This window comes from Salmo salar, chromosome ssa20 (genome assembly GCF_905237065.1).
Source record: "Salmo salar chromosome ssa20, Ssal_v3.1, whole genome shotgun sequence".
Taxonomy (NCBI): Eukaryota; Metazoa; Chordata; class Actinopteri; order Salmoniformes; family Salmonidae; genus Salmo; species Salmo salar.
In genome coordinates this window covers 35111701-35132528 of record NC_059461.1, presented here as the reverse complement: position 1 = coordinate 35132528, position 20828 = coordinate 35111701, and the positions used below count along the sequence as shown (strand labels likewise).

General features: G+C 40.9%; 2 protein-coding genes across 8 annotated transcripts in view; both read right to left on the bottom strand.

The window, feature by feature from the left end:
- The window catches only part of mxd1 (MAX dimerization protein 1), a 33421-nt gene extending 22247 nt beyond the window's left edge, over positions 1-11174 (bottom strand). The window contains exons 1-3 of one of the 7 annotated variants that reach the window (XM_014161640.2): positions 10661-11174; positions 9706-9786; positions 8879-8978 (exon numbers count right to left, since the gene is read on the bottom strand). In XM_014161640.2, the coding sequence (XP_014017115.2) occupies positions 8879-8978; positions 9706-9786; positions 10661-10790 (311 nt within the window). In that variant the 5' untranslated portion in view covers positions 10791-11174. The other 6 variants (XM_014161639.2, XM_014161638.2, XM_014161644.2 and 3 more) reach the window with 6 other exon arrangements.
- A 2610-nt stretch (positions 11175-13784) lies between these two features.
- Positions 13785-20586, bottom strand: snrnp27 (small nuclear ribonucleoprotein 27 (U4/U6.U5)). Its single transcript, NM_001141453.1, is given in 6 exon segments — positions 13785-14132; positions 14610-14674; positions 15155-15234; positions 16747-16862; positions 17285-17414; positions 20428-20586. Coding segments are annotated over 6 exon segments (483 nt in total). The 5' UTR covers positions 20465-20586; the 3' UTR covers positions 13785-14077.
- Between the last annotated feature and the right edge of the window lie 242 nt (positions 20587-20828).

Sequence of the window (20828 nt, the reverse complement as noted above, 5' to 3'; positions counted from 1 at the left end):
GTATGGTGATTTAAACACATTATTATTGTTGTTACTGATTGTGCTGTTGACAATCTTGATTATCATTATTTTAATATTGTAAATGAATCACTTAATCTCCAAAGTATGCTGTGGCAATATGTACATACAGTTGAAGTCAGAAGTTTACATACACTTAGGTTGGAGTCATTAAAACTTGTTTTTCAATCACTCCACAAATGTCTTGTTAACAAACTATAGTTTTGGCAAGTCGGTTAGGACATCTACTTTGTGCATGACAAGTCATTTTTCCAACAATTGTTTACAGACAAATGATTTCCCTTATAATTCACTGTATCACAATTCCAGTGGGTCAGAAGTTTACATACACTAAGTTGACTGTGCCTTTAAACAGCTTGGAAAATTCCAGAAAATTATGTCATGGCTTTAGAAGATTCTGATAGGCTAATTGACATCATTTGAGTTAATTGGAGGTGTACATGTGGATGTATTTCAAGGCCTACCTTAGAACTCAGTGCTTCTTTGCTTGACATCATGGGAAAATCAAAAGAAATCAGCCAAGATCTCAGAAAAGAACTGTAGACCTCCACAAGCCTGGTTCATCCTTGGGAGCAATTTCCAAACGCCTGAAGGTACCACGTTCATCTGTACAAACAATAGTACGCAAGTACAAACACCATGGGACCACGCAGCCTTCATACCGCTCAGGAAGGAGACGCGTTCTGTCTCCTAGAGATGAACGTACCTTGGTGCGAAAAGTGCAAATCAATCCCAGAACAACAGCAAAGGACCTTGTGAAGATGCTGGAGGAAACAGGTACAAAAGTATCTATATCCACGGTAAAACGAGTCCTATATCGAAATAACCTGAAAGGCTGCTCAGCAAGGAAAAAGCCACTGCTCCAAAACCGCCATAAAAAAGCCAGACTACTGTTTGCAACTGCACATCGGGACAAAGATCGTACTTTTTGGAGAAATGTCCTCTGGTCTGATGAAACAAAAATAGAACTGTGTGGCCATAATGACCATCATTATGTTTGGAGGAAAAAGGGGGAGGCTTGCAAGCCGAAGAACACCATCCCAACCGTGAAGCACGGGAGTGGCAGCATCATGTTGTGGGGGTGATTTGCTGCAGGAGGGACTGGTGCACACAAAATAGATGGCATCATGAGGGAGGAAAACTATGTGGATATATTGAAGCAACATCTCAAGACATCAGTCAGGAAGTTAAAGCTTGGTCGCAAATGGGTCTTCCAAATGGACAATGACCCCAAGCATACTTCCAAAGTTGTGTCAAAATAGCTTAAGGACAACAAAGTCAAGGTATTGGAGTGGCCATCACAAAGCCCTGACCTCAACCCTATAGAAAATTTGTGGACAGAACTGAAAGAGCTTGTGGGAGCAAGGAGGCCTACAAACCTGACTCAGTTACACCAGCTCTGTCAGGAGGAATGGGCCAAAACTCACCCAACTTATTGTGGGAAGCTTGTGGAAGGCTACCCGAAACGTTTGACCCAAATTAAACAATTTAAAAGGCAATGCTACCAAATACTAATTGAGTATGTAAACTTCTGACCCACTGGGAATGTGATGAAAGAATTAAAAGCTGAAAAAAATCATTCTCTCTACTATTATTATGACATTTCACATTCTTAAAATAAAGTGGTGATCCTAACTGACCTAAGACAATTTTTAGTAGGATTAAATGTCAGGAATTGTGAAAAACTGAGTTTAAATGTATTTTGCTAAGGTGTATGTGAACTTCCGACTTCAACTGTATGTGTGTGGTTGTTGACATTTGTTTCCAAACCTATTCAAATTAAATATTATTTAAAAAATGTAATAAAAACTGAGGCCCTGTGGTCTTGTCACAAGAGATGTGGTGTTTAACCTGTTGTCCAGGTTAAATAAAATTCCTAACCCAGCTGCAGAAGCTGCTTTGACCGCCTAACCATCCCCCTCCCCTGCTTCTCATTGTATCATTCATAAACAACCAATTAAATTATACTGAATAAAAATATAAAACGCAACATGTAAAGTGTTGGTCCCAGCAATGTTCCACTCGCATAGAGCTTCTTTCTCTCAAATGTTGTGCACAAATTTGTTTACATCACTGTTACTGAGCTTTTTTTCCCCCCTTTGCCAAGATAATCCATCCACCTGACCCGACAGGTGGGTCATATCAAGAAGCTGATTAAACAGCATGATTGATCATTACACAGGTGCACCTTGTGCTGGGGACAATAAAAGGCCACTCAAATGTTCAGTTGTCTCACTCAACACAATGCCACCAATGTCTCAAGTTGAGGGAGCATGCAACTGACATGCTGACAGCAGGAATGTTCACCAGAGCTGTTGCCAGAGAATTTAAAGTACATTTCTCTACCATAAGCCACCTTCAATGTCATTTTAGAGAATTTGGCAGTACGTCCAACCGGCCTCACAATCGCAGACCACGTGTAACCACGCCAGCCCAGGACCTCCACATCCGGCTTCTACCCCTGCAGGATGGTCTGAGACGAGCCACCCGGACAGCTGATGAAACTGTGGGTTTGCACAACCAAAGAATTTCTGCACAAACTGTCAGAAACTGTCTCAGGCAAGCTAATCTGCGTGCTCGTCGTCCTCACCAGGATCTTGACCTGACTGCAGTTTGGCGTTGTAACCGACTTCAGTGGAAAAATACTCTCCTTCGATGGCCACTAGAGGAGTGTGCTCTTCACAGACGGACCCCGGTTTCAACTGTAATGGGCAGATGGCAAACGGAGTGTATTGCGTTATGTGGGCGAGCAGTTTGCTGATGTCAACATGTTGAACAGAGTGCCCCATGGTGGGGCGGCAGGGTAGGGGTTGGGGCAGCGGGGTTGGGGCGGCAGGTAGCCTAGTGGTTAGAGCGTTGGACTAGTAACCGAAAGGTTGCAAGATCAAATCCCCGAGCTGAGGTAAAAATCTGTCGTTCTGCCCCTGAACAAGGCAGTTAACCCACGTCATTGAAAATAAGAATTTGTTCTTATCCGACTTGCCTAGTTAAATAAAGGTAAAATATATATTTTTTAAATAAAATGGTGGCGGTGGGGTTACGGAATGGGAAGGTATAAGCTACGGACAACGAACACAAATGTATTTTATCGATGGAAATTTGAATTGACAGAGATACCATTACGAGATCCTAAGGCCCATTGTTGTGCCATTCATCTTCCGCCATCACCTCATGTTTCAGCATGATAATGCACGGCCCCACATCGCAAGGATCTCGACACAATACCTGGGAGCTGAAAATGTCCCAGTTCTTCCATGGCATGCATACTCACCAGACATGTCACCCATTGAGCATGTTTGGGATGCTCTGGATCGACGTGTACGGCAGGGTGTTACAGTTCCCACCAATATCCAGCAACTTCGAGACAGCCATTGAAGAGGCGACAATCAACAGCCTGATCAACTATGCGAAGGATGTGTCGCGCTGCATGAGGCAAATGCTGGTCATACCAGATACTGACTGGTTTTCTGATCCACAACCCTACTTTTTTTTGGCATCTGTGGCCAAAAGATGCATATCTGTATTTCTAGTCATGTGAAATTCATAGATTGGTGCCCAATGAATTTATTTCAATTGACTCTTTTTTTATATGAACTATAACTCAGTAAAATCTTTGAAATTGTTGCAACTATATTTTTCTTCAGTTGAGAAGGTAGACCCCTGAATGGCAGGTAATTCAAAGAAAGAGGTGTAGGCGGCCGGTACATAGCAATACATTTTAGTGAACTATTAACATAATAAATTTACAAAATAATGCATATGGGAGCAGTCAGCCTAGTACATCAGGACGCACACAATATTTTTTAACCAAGATAATGGAAGAAATTCACTCTATACTCTTCTGTAAACTGGTCATCTCTGTATACCCATCGCAAGACCCACTGGTTGATGCTTATTTATAAAACCTGCTTAGGCGTCACTCCCCCCTATCTGATATATCTACTGCAGCCCTCAGCCTCCACATACAACACCCATTCTGCCAGTCACATTCTGTTAAAGGTCCCCAATGCACACACATCCCTGGGTCGCTCCTCTTTTCAGTTTGCTGCAGCTAGCAACTGGAACGAGCTGCAATAAAACACTCAAATTGGACAGTTTTATTTCAATGTCTTCATTCAAAGACTCAATCATGGACACTTACTGACAGTTGTGGCTGCTTTGTGTGATGTATTGGTGTCTCTACCTTCTTGCCCTTTGTGCCGTTGTCTGTGCCCAATAATGTTTGTACCCCGTTTTGTGCTGCTACCATGTTGTGCTGCTGCCATGTTGTGTTTCTACCATGTTGTCATGTGTTGCTACTGTACCATGCTATGCTGTTGTCTTAGGTCTCTCTTTATGTAGTCTGTGTGTGTGTGTGTTTTGTCCTATATTTTTAATCCCAGCCCCCGTCCCCACAGGAAGCCTTTTGCCTTTTGGTAGGCTGTCATTGTAAATAAGAATTTGTTCTTAAAAAATAAAATTAATACAACAATTCTGTAGTATACTAGCAGAGATTTTTCTGTCATGGTAATCCTTGGGCAGGCCGCCTAAAAAACATTTTGGGTGCCTAAGTTCAAACAATGATTTTTGTTGTTGTTGAGAGATATACACTACCGTTAAAAAGTTTGGGGTCACTTAGAAATGTCATTGTTTTTTTTAAAGAAAAGCACACTTTTTGTCAATTAAAATAACATCAAATTGATCAGAAATACAAGGTACACATTGTTAATGTTGTAAATGACTATTGTAGCTGGAAACGGCAGATTTTTTGATGGACTATCTATATAGGCGTACAGAGGCCCATTATCAGCAACCATCACTCCTGTGTTCCAATGGCACGTTGTGTTAGCTAATCCGAGTTTATCATTTTAAAAGGCTAATTGATCATTAGAAAACCCTTTCGCAATTATGTTAGCACTGCTGAAAACTTTTGTTCTAATTAAAGAAGCAATAAAACTGGCTTTCTTTAGACTAGTTGAGTATCTGGAGCATAACCATTTGTGCCAGAAACAAAGAACATTCTTCTGAAACTCAGTCTATTCTTGTTCTGAGAAATGAAGGCTATTCCATGTGATAAATTGTCAAGAAACTGAAGATCTCGTACAACGCTGTGTACTACTCCCTTCACAGAACAGCGCAAACTGTCTCTAACCAGAATAGAAAGAGGAGTGGGAGGCCCTGGTGCACAACTGAGCAAGAGGACAAGTACATTAGATTGTCTAGTTTGAGAAACAGACGCCTCAAGTCCTCAACTGGCAGCTTCATTAAATAGTACCCGCAAAAAACACCAGTCTCAACGTCAACAGCGAAGAAGCGACACCGGGATGCTGGCCTTCTAGGCAGAGTTGCAAAGAAAAAGCCATATCTCAGACTGGCCAATAAAAAAAGAAAGGATTAAGATGGGCAAAAGAACACAGACACTGGACAGAAGAAGATTGGAAAAAAAGTGTAATGGACAGACGAATCTAAGTTTGAGGCGTTCGGAACACAAAGAAGAACATTTGTGAGGCGCAGAAAAAAATGAAAATATGCTGGAGGAGTGCTTGACGCCATCTGTCAAGCATGATAGAGGCAATGTGATGGTCTGGGGGTCCTTTGGTTGTGGTAAAGTGGGAGATTTGTACAGGGTAAAAGGGATCTTGAAGAAGGAAGGCTATCACTCCATTTTGCAACGCCATGCCATACCCTGTGGACAGCACTTGACTGGAACCAATTTCCTCCTACAACAGGACAATGACCAAAAGCACAGCTCCAAACTATGCAATAACTATTTAGGGAAGAAGCAGTCAGCTGGTATTCTGTCTATAATGGAGTGGCCAGCACAGTCACGGGATCTCAACCCTATTGAGCTGTTGTGGGAGCAGCTTGACCGTATGGTACGCAAGAAGTGTCCATCAAGCCAATCTAACTTGTGGGAGGTACTTCAGCAAGCATGGGGTGAAATCTCTTCAGATTACCTCAACAAATTGACAACTAGAATGCCAAAGGTCTGCAAGGCTGTAATTGCTGCAAATGGAGGATTCTTTGAAGAAAGCAAAGTTTGAAGGACACAATTATTATTTCAATTAAAAATCATTAATTATAACCTTGTCAATGTCTTGACTATATTTCCTACTTATTTTGCAACTCATTTCATGTATGTTTCATGGAAAACAAGGACATTTCTAAGTGACCCCAAACTTTTGCACGGTAATGTATATTATTTATTTACATACATTTTTGGGATGGAAAAACACTTTTAGGGTAAACTTAAATGACCAAAACCAGATATAAATTATGTAGAAAAATATTGGACCTGTCTATTTTTTAAAATTATATTATCTTTGAGAACTAACAATCACCTAAATAAATGCTAGACAGTCACGGAGAATTTAAAATTTCAAAAACAATGAATTTAGCAGTATTCATTTTGTTATGTTTGAGCAAAAGAACACAGCATTATCCATGGCAAAATGCATAGAATTGCAAGAAACTTGCTTCAAAACTGCAAAATGGTATTTCAGCTGACGGAGAAATGTGTAAATTTGTGGGATATTGGCATAAAAATTATAAAAAGTTCTCCACAGCACCAAAACGGGGGCCTCTAAAAATTCTCTCAAATTTAGCAGCGCCGACAGCGCTGCCATGCCCACCACCTAAGCCACTTTTTAATCCAGAAAAAACCCCTGTACTGGTAAACAGAACCTACCATGTCTATGCTATTTTTAGTAGTATACTATACTGTGTAGTTTACTGTAAACTAGACCTTAGCTGTCCTGTATGTATGTGAATGCTTTACTGTACATGTATGTACTGGTGGCTCTGTTAGCCCAAGTTGGAGAACTAAGCGACCCATCAGTCCAAACCAAATATTGTAATAACAGCAGGTTCCTATTACAACAGACTGAGGCTTAGGTATAAATAGACCAGTACAACCCCTCCTTTATCCCTGTTTAGATTTAACGTCGTTATCTACAGTTACTGCCTCGTTCGACCACACAGGCAGACAGACACCGTGACACATATAGGCCTAGGTAAGACCACTGTAGGAGGCTGTCTACAGTGCCTTGCGAAAGTATTCACCCCCTTGGCATTTTTCCTATTTTGTTGCCTTACAACCTGGAATTAAAATATATATTTTTCTGGGTTTGTATCACTTCATTTACACAACATGCCCACATTTTGAAGATGCAAAATATTTTTTTTTATTGTGAAGCAAACAAGAAATATTACAACAACAAAAAAAACTTGAGTGTGCAAAACTGCTCCAGCTCCTTCAAGTTGGATGGGTTCCTGCTGGTATACAGCAATCTTTAAGTCATACCACAGATTCTCAATTGGATTTAGGTCTGGGCTTTGACTAGGCCATTACAAGACATTTAAACGTTTCCCCTTAAACCACTCGAGTGTTGCTTTAGCAGTATGCTTAGGGTCATTGTCCTGCTGGAAGGTGAACCTCTGTCCTCGTCTCAAATCTCTGGAAGACTGAAACAGGTTTTCCTCAAGAATTTCCCTGTATTTAGCGCCATCCACCATTCCTTCAATTCTGACCAGTTTCCCAGTCCCTGCCGATGAAAAACATCCCCACAGCATGATGGTGCCACCACCATGCTTCACTGTGGGGATGGTGTCTCGGGGTGATGAGAGGTGTTGGGTTTGCGCCAGACATAGCGTTTTCCTTGATGGCTAAAAAGCTATATTTTAGTCTCATCTGACCAGAATTCCTTCCTCCATATGTTTGGGGAGTCTCCCACATGCGTTTTGGTGAACACCAAACGTGTTTGCTTATTTTTTTCTTTAAGCAATGGCTTTTTTTCTGGCCACTCTTCCGTAAAGCCCAGCTCTGTGGAGTGTACGGCTTAAAGTGGTCCTATGGACACATACTCGAATCTCAGCTGTGGAGCTTTGCAGCTCCTTCAGGGTTATCTTTGGTCTCTTTGTTGCCGCTCTGATTAATGCCCTCCTTGCCTGGTCTGTGAGTTTTGGTGGACGGCCCTCTTTTGGCAGGTTTGTTGTGGTGTCATATTCTTTCCATTTTTTAATAATGGATTTAATGGTGCTCCGTGGGATGTTCTAAGTTTTGGATATTTTTCTATAACCCAACCCTGATCTGTACTTCTCCATAACTTTGTATCTGACCTGTTTGGAGAGCTACTTGGTCTTCAAGCTCCTTTGTCTTCACCACTTCATTGCTTGGTGGTGTTGCAGTCTCTGGGGCCTTTCAAAACAGGTGTATTTATACTGAGATCATGTGACACTTAGATTGCACACAGGTGGACTTTATTTAATTAATTATGTGACTTCTGAAGGTAATTGTTTGCACCAGATTTTATTTAGGGGCTTCATAGCAAAGGGGGTGAATACATATGCACGCACCATTTTTCTATTTTACATTTTTTTAAACAAGTAATTTTTTTTCATTTCACTTCACCAATTTGGACTATTTTGTGTATGTCCATTACATGAAATCCAAATCCATTTAAATTACAGGTTGTAATGGAACAAAATAGGAAAAATGCCAAAGGGGGTGAAGACTTTTGCAAGGCACTGTAGGTAAGCTGGATAACATCAGAAAGACAGACAATTGGCCAGGCAGGGTGAGGATGTCCTGTCCTTCCAGAAGGGACGCCCGTCAGGGTGAACTGCCTGACTGCTGCAGTTTATCCTTGGACACCTTGATCGACCTCAAAAAGCTCGGATTCCCCACTATTGTATGTAGCTACTTGCTAAACTCTGTCAATCGGATTAATACTTTCCCCATCTGGATCACTGTTGGGGCTAAAACTGGACAACACAAAGGTCTTGTTCTCTGAAAAACTGATCTTGCAGTTGTAGGGTATTCCCTTGAGGGGGTTTACTCTACACAAGGAAGTATAGACAGAACTAGCTCAAATGACTATACCTGCTACTGGAGTTGTTCTTGCTTTTATTTTTCCGTTTCAAGCTGTCCTTCTCTTTGCTGCTGGTGAAAGGTAACATGGAGGCATAGCCATGTTCAGCTTCTGGAAATAAATTAGCAGGATATAAATCAATCCATCACTGTAATTCACAACACAGTGCAATGAATGCATTCAATGCAACCATAGACATTCCAATAAACTGATGAGCCATAAACGTGAGATGAGGGAATACTGTATTTTTTTGGCTAGGTAAGAAGTGACCTATTATTTGTATCACGTTTGTAGTTATATAGCTTGAGTATAAACATAAAATCTCGATTTATGATAATTTCCCCACTTTTCAGCCAATGATGTCATCTGAACTGGTGTAAACCCTGCTGGCTCCTCAGCCTAACCACAAAAGAGAGAAGGGAGAGGTGGGAAATCGTTTGGACAGAACATCAAGATCAAATCCATTGGCGCAAGCATGAACCCTTCCCGTGTGAATGTGACAATGTATTTTTCGATCAAACATGGTCATTTCTGCATGTCAGTAAGATCGCAACACTATACTTCAAAGTGTTTGTAATAGAAAATATCCCCTGCATGGTCGACTGTTTTTGCTGCTGTGCATTTGTTGCTGTGAGCATATTGCTGCCAGCTGGCCCCCTTATTCGATGTACAATGCAATTTTAATGTTTTTAATATCTGGTCTACATCAATAATCAATCATTTATAATGAACCTGATAAATGGATTATGACAGGTGCACTCCCCAGCAATTCAAATGAGGCAGGGTAGCTCACTAATTATATAAAAACAATATGATACACAAAATGTTAACACTGTACCTCTTTCTCTGCGATCAAGGTATTCTGCTGCTTCGATCAACATCTGCACCATTTCGATCGCCGCCATTTTCAACAATAACACTGATAAAATGACAATCAGAGTCAGATTCAGAATTTGGATAGCTAGCTACTCAACTGCTTCTGACTGTGGCTAGCCAGGGTACTTCACTTTCGGTAATGAAAATAAGCAAGAGATGGATGCAAATGAAAGACAACAGAAGTCAGTTATCGGTGTGTGTGATACTGCTCTTGATAACTTACTTGACTAAATACTTTGTCAAATTCGCTTGGCTGATGCTAGCTCGCGGTTACAATCACTGTTACGGGTACAAGTAAGCTAAATGCTAGCTAGCTACAATGTTTGTGGAATCACTAACACAAATATTTCAGGCAGAAAGCCTTGTTCTTAAAAGTAAAAATGACAATCCGCAGATGGCTCTCAAAAACAAATTACGTTATAATTTATTAGCCGGACAGAAAATGTACAGCAGCTCAAGCTGGCAAGAAAAACTAACGTCTACCCGGTTAACAAATTAACTTCATACAGTCTGCCTTACCTATCAAAATTAGGTACGCTTGTGATATAACCATATATAAAAAAATAAAAATAATGTGAGATCTATTCGAAATTTCGAACCAGCGAATATAGTTAGCTATCCAACGTGAAAACAGCCTCGTCAAATTCAAATACTGTAACTAACAAGCTGCCTAGTTATGCTGGCCGATCACGTGTGGGTCGTCTCGAGCTGCAAAGGCTGACACGAAAATGGTTATAAAAAAATAAATACTAGGTCAAAAGAGAAGCTAGATAAACTGCTACCTTGCAACAGTGTTTATATGAACGACAGGAGTTTTGCTGGTAAACTGTGTTTGCCAGAGAGCTTATGGGTGCGTTCGTAAATTCACTCTGGAGTGCCAGAGTGCGCTCTGGGCGTTCGTAAATTCAGAGCGTTACCTTCTCGGAGCGCACACTGGACGCTCTGGCCGAGGAGTAGGATTGTTCCAAGCATTCTGACCTCAACGGCACCCAAGGTAACGTTGGCTAGCTTCTTCCAGACAAAAATTGAGAGAACATCTCTGACCATTTTACTCGGCCTAGCAAAGCTGGTTAGGCTTTTTTCATGTTATCCAGACTGTTGGTGACTAACTGTGATGCGGGCAACAATTTAATGACGCTTTTTCCCCCGACGTTTACTGGCACTGGCCATTCGTTAATCCATCCGTTATTCTACGCACTCAGACGAGAGTTCTCTGAAATCGGAGTAGATAGCCAGAGTGAGTTTACGAACGCGCCCTATGTGAGCTGTGATGCGATTGGGTACCCTAAATAGTAACACCAACAAGGCTGTCATGTGAAACTGGTTAACATTTTCGCGCCATCATATCACATTAGTCTGTTGTTACAGGAAAAGAGCCACAATGGAGTCGTGTTTCTCTACTGTTGTTGGCACCAAGTAAGTGTTTTGGCGTGCCATTGATTGTTCTCACCGAGTCAAATCGCGATTCGTCAACAACTCGCACGAGCAGCGCATGAAAGACCACGCCCCGTGGACATGCCGCTTTCACTGTGTACATCGGTGATTGGCTTTTCAGTGTTGTTTGCTTTATTTCGAGTCCAGTGGTTGGCGGAATTCACATGCTGCGACACTATTGGGGCACTTCGTTTTGCATTGCCAGGTGCCCCGGGTGAGTGGAGATTTTTATTAAGGACCAATGGAGTGGTCTAAATTCTATACACTCCGCCTGACAGGGTCACCGGTTCATGCAAATTAACTTTCCATTGGTATTTCATTTTTTACCTTTATTTAAAAGTGCAAGTCAGTTAAGAACAAATTCTTATTTTCAATGATGGCCTAGGAACACTGCCTTGTTCAGGGGAAGAACGACACATTTTTACCTTGTCAGCTCAGGGATTCAATCTTGCAACCTTCCAGTTACTGGCTCTAACCACTAGGCTACCTGTCGCACCATTACCTGTATAGTGACAAGGAACTGTTTTTCTTACAAGGTAATGCGGAAGCAAGTTTTGCTGCAGAAGTCATTAAGCATTTTTTAAACCATAACTATTAAAAAATGTGAATTCTAGAAACCATGACAAGAGAGAACAGTCTTCAAATTCCCATTGATGAATTTACTTCAGAAGACCCATAACCACTTGTAATCTCCAAATATGCTTGAAAACCACATAGGTTGTTGATTGAAAGCAGGTTATGAAATTGACATACTATGAGGGCAAGAGCCAGCGTTGAATTGTATGTGGCGGCAAGACTACACAAAATATATTTTGTGTGCTTGACTGCGCCATAGTTCGATTATACTCTGGGAAGATTCAGTTGTGATGTTCAGTTAGAATTGGACCAAAATGCCCAGAATTGCATCCATTTAATTGGAATGCAATTAAGTGCGACTGTACTATACTGAACAAAAAATATAAACGCAACAATTTAAGATTTTGCTGAGTTACAGTTCATAAGGATATCAGTCAATTTAAATGAATTCATTAGGCCCTAGTCTATGGATTTCACGACTGGGCAGGGGCGCAGCCATAGGTGGGCAAGAGGCCCACCCACTTGGGAGCCAGGCTAACCCATTGGGGAGCCAGGCCCAGCCAATCAGAATTAGTTTTTCCCCACAAAAGGGCTTTATTACAGACAGAAATACTCAGAGGTCCTCCTGAATGTCGCTGTGGTCTAAGGCAATGCTTGAGGCATCACTACATAACCGCGTTCGATCCCGGACTGTGTGACAACCGACTGTGACCAGGAGTCCCATAGAGCGGCGCACAATTGGTCCAGCGCCATCCGGGATAGGGGAGGGCTTTACTTGGCCGGGCGTCTGCAGGCTGACTTCGGTTGTCAGTTAAACTGTGTTTTCTCCAACACATTGGTGCAGGCGGGTGTTAAGATACGCGGTTTGGCGGGTCATGTTTTGGAGGACGCATAACTCAACCTTCGCCTCTCCCGAGCCCGTTGGGGAGTTGCAGCGATCAGAAAAGATTGTAATTGGGAGAAAAAGGGGGTAAAATGAAAAAAATAATACTCCTCCACACCTCTTGACGATCCCACAGGTGAAAAAGCCTGGAGGTGGTCCTGGGCTTGCGTGGTTACACGGAGGGGGCTTATGGTAGAGAAATTAACATTCAACGCTCTGGCAACAGCTCTGGTGGACATTCCTGCAGTTAGCATGCCAATTGCACAATCCCTCAAAACTGAACATTTTAGAGTGGCATTTTATTGTCACCAGAATAAGCTTTGTGTGCCTATGGAACATTTATGGGATCTTTCATTTCACCTCATGAAACATGGGACCAGCACTTTACATGTTGCTTTTTCATTTTTGTTCAGTGTAGTATGCAAAAAAGACTACGGCTTGAGCACACCTAAACCATCATTGCGCAAAATGGTATGAAGCATCATCTGGATGTGTCGAAGAAAAGTTTAACATTCACCTTCTACCATTTCTGTCAAGCCGGCTACGCATACAATTTGATGCATACGTTCAATAAATCCAACCTATGCACCACACAGAACAATGCTGCAAGGCAAACACAGCGTTCCATTGGAAATGAATGTACTTCTGGTGTAGCAAAACACAATGACGCTGTAGGTGTGATCAAGGGGGAGACAAGACAGAACACGAACATCGGCCGTGAGCAGTACATCACATAGGGAACCAAACAGAATATATAGCTCACTGAATGAAAGGGGAACAGTGTGCGACTAATGAACACATCCGTTTGTTGACGACAAATGGTGGAGATTCAACAAGTAGAATTGTTGGAAAACTAATAAATGACAGCCGACATTCTGTGGTCAAAGGCGATAGGAAGGCTAACCGCTGCTTTCAACCGTTTGTCCTTAAAACCATATACAGAAGATGACATGAGAAATGAGCCTAGAGAGGGAATTTGAACACAACTGAAGAGGGGTTTGTGCTCAAATCCCACCCATTACAATACTTGCCTTCAAAAATATTCTCAGACCTTTCAGCAATCAATTAACTATCCCACTTAGAGCTTTACATTTCAATAATTTCGCAATTTACATAAATCGTAAAAATGAGAAGGGGTCATGATCTGAATTAACGTTTTTAATCGGACTCAAAAACACCTTAATTAAAATGCACCCTGAAAAGCATATCGACCCAGGCATGTTGTCAACAAGACTCATTCTTAAAATAAGCTAAACATATTACAGAAACATTATTATATTCAGTTGCATGGGTCTTTGCATAACTTATATGCAGAACAGGGAGTCAAAATGAAAACAAATACATAATACAAAAAAATAAACTATCACCAAAACAGTCTAGAGACAAGGCTAAAATAGTATATTTTAGGGAACATCAATGAGTATGTTCTGTTTATCCTACTTCAAGCAATGAAGTCCAGAGGTCTGTTGAATCCACCTTTTCTGTTCATGTATTGCCTGAAAAGAAAAAAATAAACAATACAAAACTGTTACCATTGCAGCACAAAACTGTTACCATTACATCATCGTCCACCAATAGGAGAGCCGATATGTCTGCATAGAAACACCAGCAGAGGTGATTGGCTGCAATGAGCATGGTCACGGTTCAGACTGCTTAATATCAGCCAGGACCTTGTGCCTTACAGTTGGAATTGTTGATTTAAACAAATGAAGCTAGTTGGTGCATAAATCAACAAGATACGCTACTTAATAACAGGTGACCTGAATGTGATGGAAAATAAATAATATCCTAACAAGAAGGACTAGATATTGGTAGTCCCACACATTGAGATTGTATACTAAATGCAGTCTATATTACAGCTTTTTCACAACTACATGTGAGCAGCTCTACCTAATTTTGTAATTTAAAATGTTATTTGTGAAATAAAACCACATAAGCCAACTCTTGGGGTTAATGACAATGAATCAACAGACCTGTATTTCCTCTTCTGAGACACATTGATAGCATGCGCATTGACTGCTCCATTGGTCTTCTTCCCCTGTTGGCAATGACAACCACATTAATACATCACACATCCAAAAACATGAGGTTGTTCTCCATTCGTTCACCTGTGGCAATAAACAATTAAGTTGTATCAAATCAAAACATCTTCCTGCCATAAAAACAACTGCCAGACAAATGGAGAGACCTACTTGAACTCCTTTGAAAATAATCACACCCATCTCAGATGATCTTAGTCTTACAACAAACTGTTTACCAAAAGCGGAGTATGTCAAGTTCTTAGAAATCACTATTATAATGATTGTTAGATCTTTAATTCTTGTTGGTGAAGTGCACCGTACAATCAGTTAGGTTTAGAAAACTGTGCCCCCTTGTGGTGAGTTGGACAATTTCAGCAATTACCTGCCTACAGGATAATTATTTTGCAGACTAAATAAAAGCATCTAATATCTACAGATATCTTTGGCAAGCCTAACCAGGAACCTCTAGATTTGAGACAAGTTGACAGAATCCTTACCTTTGTGGTGTCAAAGTTGCCAAATCCCATAATCTTCATCATCTCAATCTCCTCTTCTGTCTTGCCCTGCATGTCTTCCTCTATAAACAATACACACTTTTAGACACTGACATGCAACAGTAGTATTTCTCCATATTCTCACAGAAGGGGTGCATCCCAATTAGCACACACACACACACAGTACCAGTCAAAAGTTGACACACTCCTTCAAAGGTTCCTTTATTTTGACTATTTTCTACATTGTAGAACAGTGAAGACATCAAAACTATGAAATAACACATATGGAACCATGTACCTACCAAAAGTGTTAAATCAAAATATATTGTATATTTGAGATCATTCAAAGTAGCCAAGCTTTGCACACTCATTATCTCAACCAGCTTCATGAGGTAGTCACCTGGAATGCATTTCAATTAACAGGTGTGCCTTGTTAAAAGTTAATTTGTGGAATTTCTTTCCTTCTTAATGCATTTGAGCCAATCAGTTGTATTGTGACAAGGCATGAGTGGTATACAGAAGATAGCCCTATTTGGTAAAAGACCAAGTTCATATTATGCCAAGAACAGCTCAAATAAGCAAAGAAACGACAGTCCATCATTACTTTAAGACATGAAGGTCAGTCAAGTCAGAAAATGTCAAGAACTATTCTTCAAGCGCAGTCGCAAAAACCATCAAGCGCTATGAAACACGCTCTCATGAGGACGGCCACAGGAAAGGAAGACCCAGAGTTACCTCTGCTGCAGAGGATAAGTTCATTAGTTACCAGCCTCAGAAATTGCAGCCCAAATAAATGCTTCAGAGTTTAAGTAACAGACAAACTCAACTGTTCAGAAGAGACTGCTTGAATCAGACCTTCATGGTCGAATTGCTGCAAAGAAACCACTGCTAAAGGTGACTAATAAGAAGACACTTGCTTGGGCCAAGAAACATTGAGCAATGGACATTAGATCGGTGGAAATCTGTCCTTTGGTCTGATGAGTCCAATTTTCAGTAGATAAACGAATGATCTCTGCATGTGTGGTTCCCACCATGAAGGAGGTAGTGTGATGGTGCTTTGCTGGTGACACTGATTTTATTTAGAATGCAAGGCACACTTAACCAGCATGGCTACCACAGAATTCTGCAGCGATACGCCATCCCATCTGGTTTGGGCTTAGTGAGACTATCAATTGTTTTTCAACAGGATAATGACCCAAAACAAAAACAACCAACAAGTGCTCAGCATATGTGGGAACTCCTTCAAGACTTGGAAAAGCACTCCAGGTTAAGCTGGTTGAGAGAATGAGAAGAGTGTGCAAAGCTGTCATCAAGGCAAAGGGTGGCTACTTAGAATCTGAAATATATTTTTATTTGTTTGACACTTTTTTGGTTACTACATTATTCCATGTGTGTTATTTCATAGTTTTGATGTCTTCACTACTATTCTACAATGTAGAAAATAGTCAAAATAAAGAAACACCTTGAATGAATAGGTGTCCAAAACTTTGACTGGTACTGTATATATACACACAGGGCTCTGGTCAAAAGTACTGCACCATATAGGGAATCAAGTGTCATTTGAGACACATACAAGTTCATAGCAGATAAACCACCTGAGATCTGATGCTCCTTCACTGGCTTATCCTTGGAATCCTTTTTATCTTCATCATCACGCCTGTCCTTCTGCCTGGAGGGGGAGCCGGAAGAAGAGCGCAGCCGACGAGGAGACCTAAAGACAAGAGACAGAGATGGCTGGTGGACGGGTTATCTAGGAAGAGGTCCCATTCAATATCCTTCTTGAAGTGCGCACAAATCATTTTCCCTTATGGATTGGTTTAACAAATATGGTGGAAACTGGAAACACTCCCCAATCCAATGCTTGTAAATTCTTGAGGATGAGGAAGTGCACATTTGGGGAGAAGGGTGTGGAATAAGAATACAGCGCTAGTAATACTTTTGCAGTACAGAAATAGTCAAACTTCCCCCTAAGAGCACAAGGTATCACAGGCTCTTTAGCCAGATATATTTATGTCAATGGGTGTGTAGACTGAGGTTACACCATAGGCCTAGAGAAGTAACTAATGACCCTGTATGAGTCCACTGTCAACCCCCTTTTAGTTGAGATGACTCACTGGGGGTCTTTTCTCTCACCTTGAGCGTCGCCTGCGGGCTGGAGAACGTGAGCGGCTCCTTCGCCTTTCCCTGTCCCGAGAACGGGAGCGTTCCCTCTCCCTGCGCTTTCGTTCACGGTCCCTTGAACCCGAGCGAGAGCGTCGTCTCTCTGCAGACGAGGAACAAACAGACCAAGACATTACTTAGTATGGCGGAGGACCAAGGACAGCATCCATGTTATGAATCCTTACATGAATATAATTTTGTTTAGTGAATGGGTTCAATAAACTTTCGTACTACCTCGAAGTAAAGATGTTGCTGAAGTGTTGAATAATTTCTGTATATGCAGGGTGTCATTTCTCCAAAAATACAAACGTTATATACTGACAGACTAGCTCTGGTCCACGTGCATAGAGGTGCACGCAGGTTGTGGTGCAGATCCAACGCATGCACATGGACCAGAGCTAGTCTGGTCGTTTTTGTATTCTTTTTGTTTGTTTTATGACACCCTGTGCATACAGAGAAAGTATCTAACACTCTAGCAACATTTACACTTTGGTGAGTTACAAAAGTATATTAAAATTACTCTAAATATATATTTGGGGAAAACTGAAAGAGTCAAAGGAATGTTCCACAGAGTAGAGGCAACTCGTAGTTGTCGCGTGATGGACCAGAGAAAGACGCGCTAGCTATATCCATAGCATAGCATGTTCATAGCCGTGTGGACCAGTAGAGGCTGCTGAGGGGAGGACAGCTTATAATAATGGCTGGAATGGAGTGGTATCAACCACATCTAATATGTTTGATACCATTGCAACCATTATGATGAGCTGTCTTCCCCTCAGCAATCTCCACTGTCATAGACGCTAACTATAGGGACGTCAAACGTTCAGCCTGCTGCACAGACCCTTTGGACGCTCTATTCTAATGGTGATGAGCATTTTTTTTTTTTTAATCTCTAAATGGTTAAACTACTGAGAAATATAAAGTATGGGATTATTGAAACAAATCTGTGTGTAACTTACTATCACGATAAATTAAACTATACATTAATAAGATAGTGAAAAAATGTAATATGTTACTTTCCATGATGTGGACAGTATTTGTAAATACATTACACAAGCTGATAGCATCGGGGTCATCACATTTTTACCTCAGATTGTTGACTAGATAAAGTGCTTAAAACAGATCAACATATTTGGTTTTGTAATGTTTATTTTGTCATATGCACTGGGGTTTGCAGGATTTCGTTTTTTAATTTAAATTGTTTTGAAATGGCACTGATACGCACACCAATTGATTTCAACGTGATAACCGATGAGTGACGACAAAATAGTGTTGCGTTTCTTTCTGTTTTGGTGACCCCTGTATCAAAACACAACATTCCAAAATGTAGCTGTAGTAGTGGTAGTCAATAGCAGGTTGTCCTCTAACCAGTGATGTAAAAATATCTCCAGTTTCCAATAGGTTTTTCAGTTGTGGTAGTCAACAGAAGGGGTTACCCAGACATCACAGGGGCTATAAAGATGAAGCATTCATTTAGAACGTTCTCACCACCAAAAGATAGGGAGTTGAAGTCCAGTCACGGGTAGTGGGAGAAGATTTACTAGGTGAAACTGGGCCAACATTCTGCTAATTTTCTCATAGATGAAACATCTGATCTCAATACATTATGTTCCCAAAACTACAATCTGTTACAAACACAGTGCACTAAGTTTTAGAAAGAGTGAGGTTGAGGTCAAATTGAGGTTGTGCGCGCACACTTCTCAGAGGAGGCATTCCCTAAAGGAAATATATGCTACAATAGGATCTCCCTAGCTACTGTTTGGCTTTGCCCACCTCCTTGCTTGTTCTGCCCACTATGCTTAATTTTCTCCCACTAGAAATGACACCGCTTAACTATATTGGGTTAGTTAGATCTTTGACAACAGTATCTTCTTGCCAGGGGAGTTTTGTTAAGAACCCAGACGCTTGCTCTAACATTAACATGCATTGTTTGCGGTACAGTTTTGGAAACATAAGGAACAAATCAGTTATAAATCATTTTCTCAAAACAAAAAAAGTTTCAATTACTATACACATTTAAAGATGAGCTATCCTCCTCCATTTCCTGGTAGCTAAAATGTGTTTCTGTGACAAAACAAGCAAGTATAGCGTAGAGAATCATTGTACAATCTAAACCACTGTGATAAACATTTTCCATAACCAAAAATAGTGTACTTTCATCTGGTTTACGAAACCGAAAGTAAAACACACAAAAACAAAACTTGGGCACGGGAAGCATAGAAAGAGCACATAAAATAGATCTACCGCTTCTTAGACTTGTTTTCAATGAGAATGACAGATCTATAATTTGGTCGTGTTGCCCAAAAAGTTCCATAGTGCAGCTTTAAAGGGCTTTAGGGTTTACTCACTGCCATGTGTCGACTGCACCCCTACAGTTGACCAATCACAGATGAAGGTGCGTAGACTTCGGCAAAATAAAAATAGCTGAAAAGACTGCAAAGACCAAAACGTCACAAATTATAATATATGCATTAACTCTTTACGATGGGAATTATGTGGACGGCTTTACAGCCTTGTTTATGAAAACAGACTGCAGACAGAGGACTACCTGCGTTATCGAACACCTCTGTGTAAACGCAAGACTGAGTCCACAAACGTGTTGTCACTGAACAAAAGCCTACGGGCTACAACTGGGTCAAAACCGATTAAAACAGTGTTCACTAAGTGTATATTATAGCATTTGTTAAATTAACGTTATTTTTATGTGACATGAAAGTAGATGACTTTATGTTTCTAGAAACGTATAGCAATTGAGAATCGATTCACGTTTAGTTGCCGTATTAGGCTGCCAAAGCCAATCAGTCTCTAAACAGAACATGTAACGTAAAGGTCCTTTGACTATAGTCCGGAGTAACGCTGTTTGGCTCCTTTACTCCATTATGGGCTAGCGTGTACACGATTAAAGGTTAACCAGATTACTATAATTGAACTACAATGTTTAGGGCTACACATAAATGTTAGTTGCGAGACCGAAATAGAGTGGTTATTGTTATCGTCAACTTGCTAGCTAGAACACATATGGACCTGTTTGTAAATAACGTAGGACGCTACTGTAGCTAACTTTAGCGAATTGCTATTATTATCATCATCGTTGGTTATTCATTGCTAATACAAACCTCGTTTTGGTGGGGATCGGCTTCTACTTCTGCCCATTTTTAGGTACTTATTAAGTTCTTCAAACAATAAGCAAAGTGAAAACGTCGACAATTTAACAGATTTCTGCCGTTTGATTTCAGTAACTCATTGCTGTTCTCTCCGCAGATGAAAAAGACAGGAAACCGGAAGCCCTTAACACAGAAAGATATCTTTACTGCCCCCTAGCGGGCTGGAATGGAAATGAATGCACGTTACCTGTTGATTTCGTAAGTTCATGGATGAATCTCAATTGCATCCTCCTCGTGTCCTCTCATCGCCTCCTTCATTAAATCCATTGGATGATAAAGCCAGAGGCCTCCCTATGGCTCAGTTGGCAGAGCATGGTGTTTGCAACGCCAGGGTTGTGGGCATCTTCTGAATG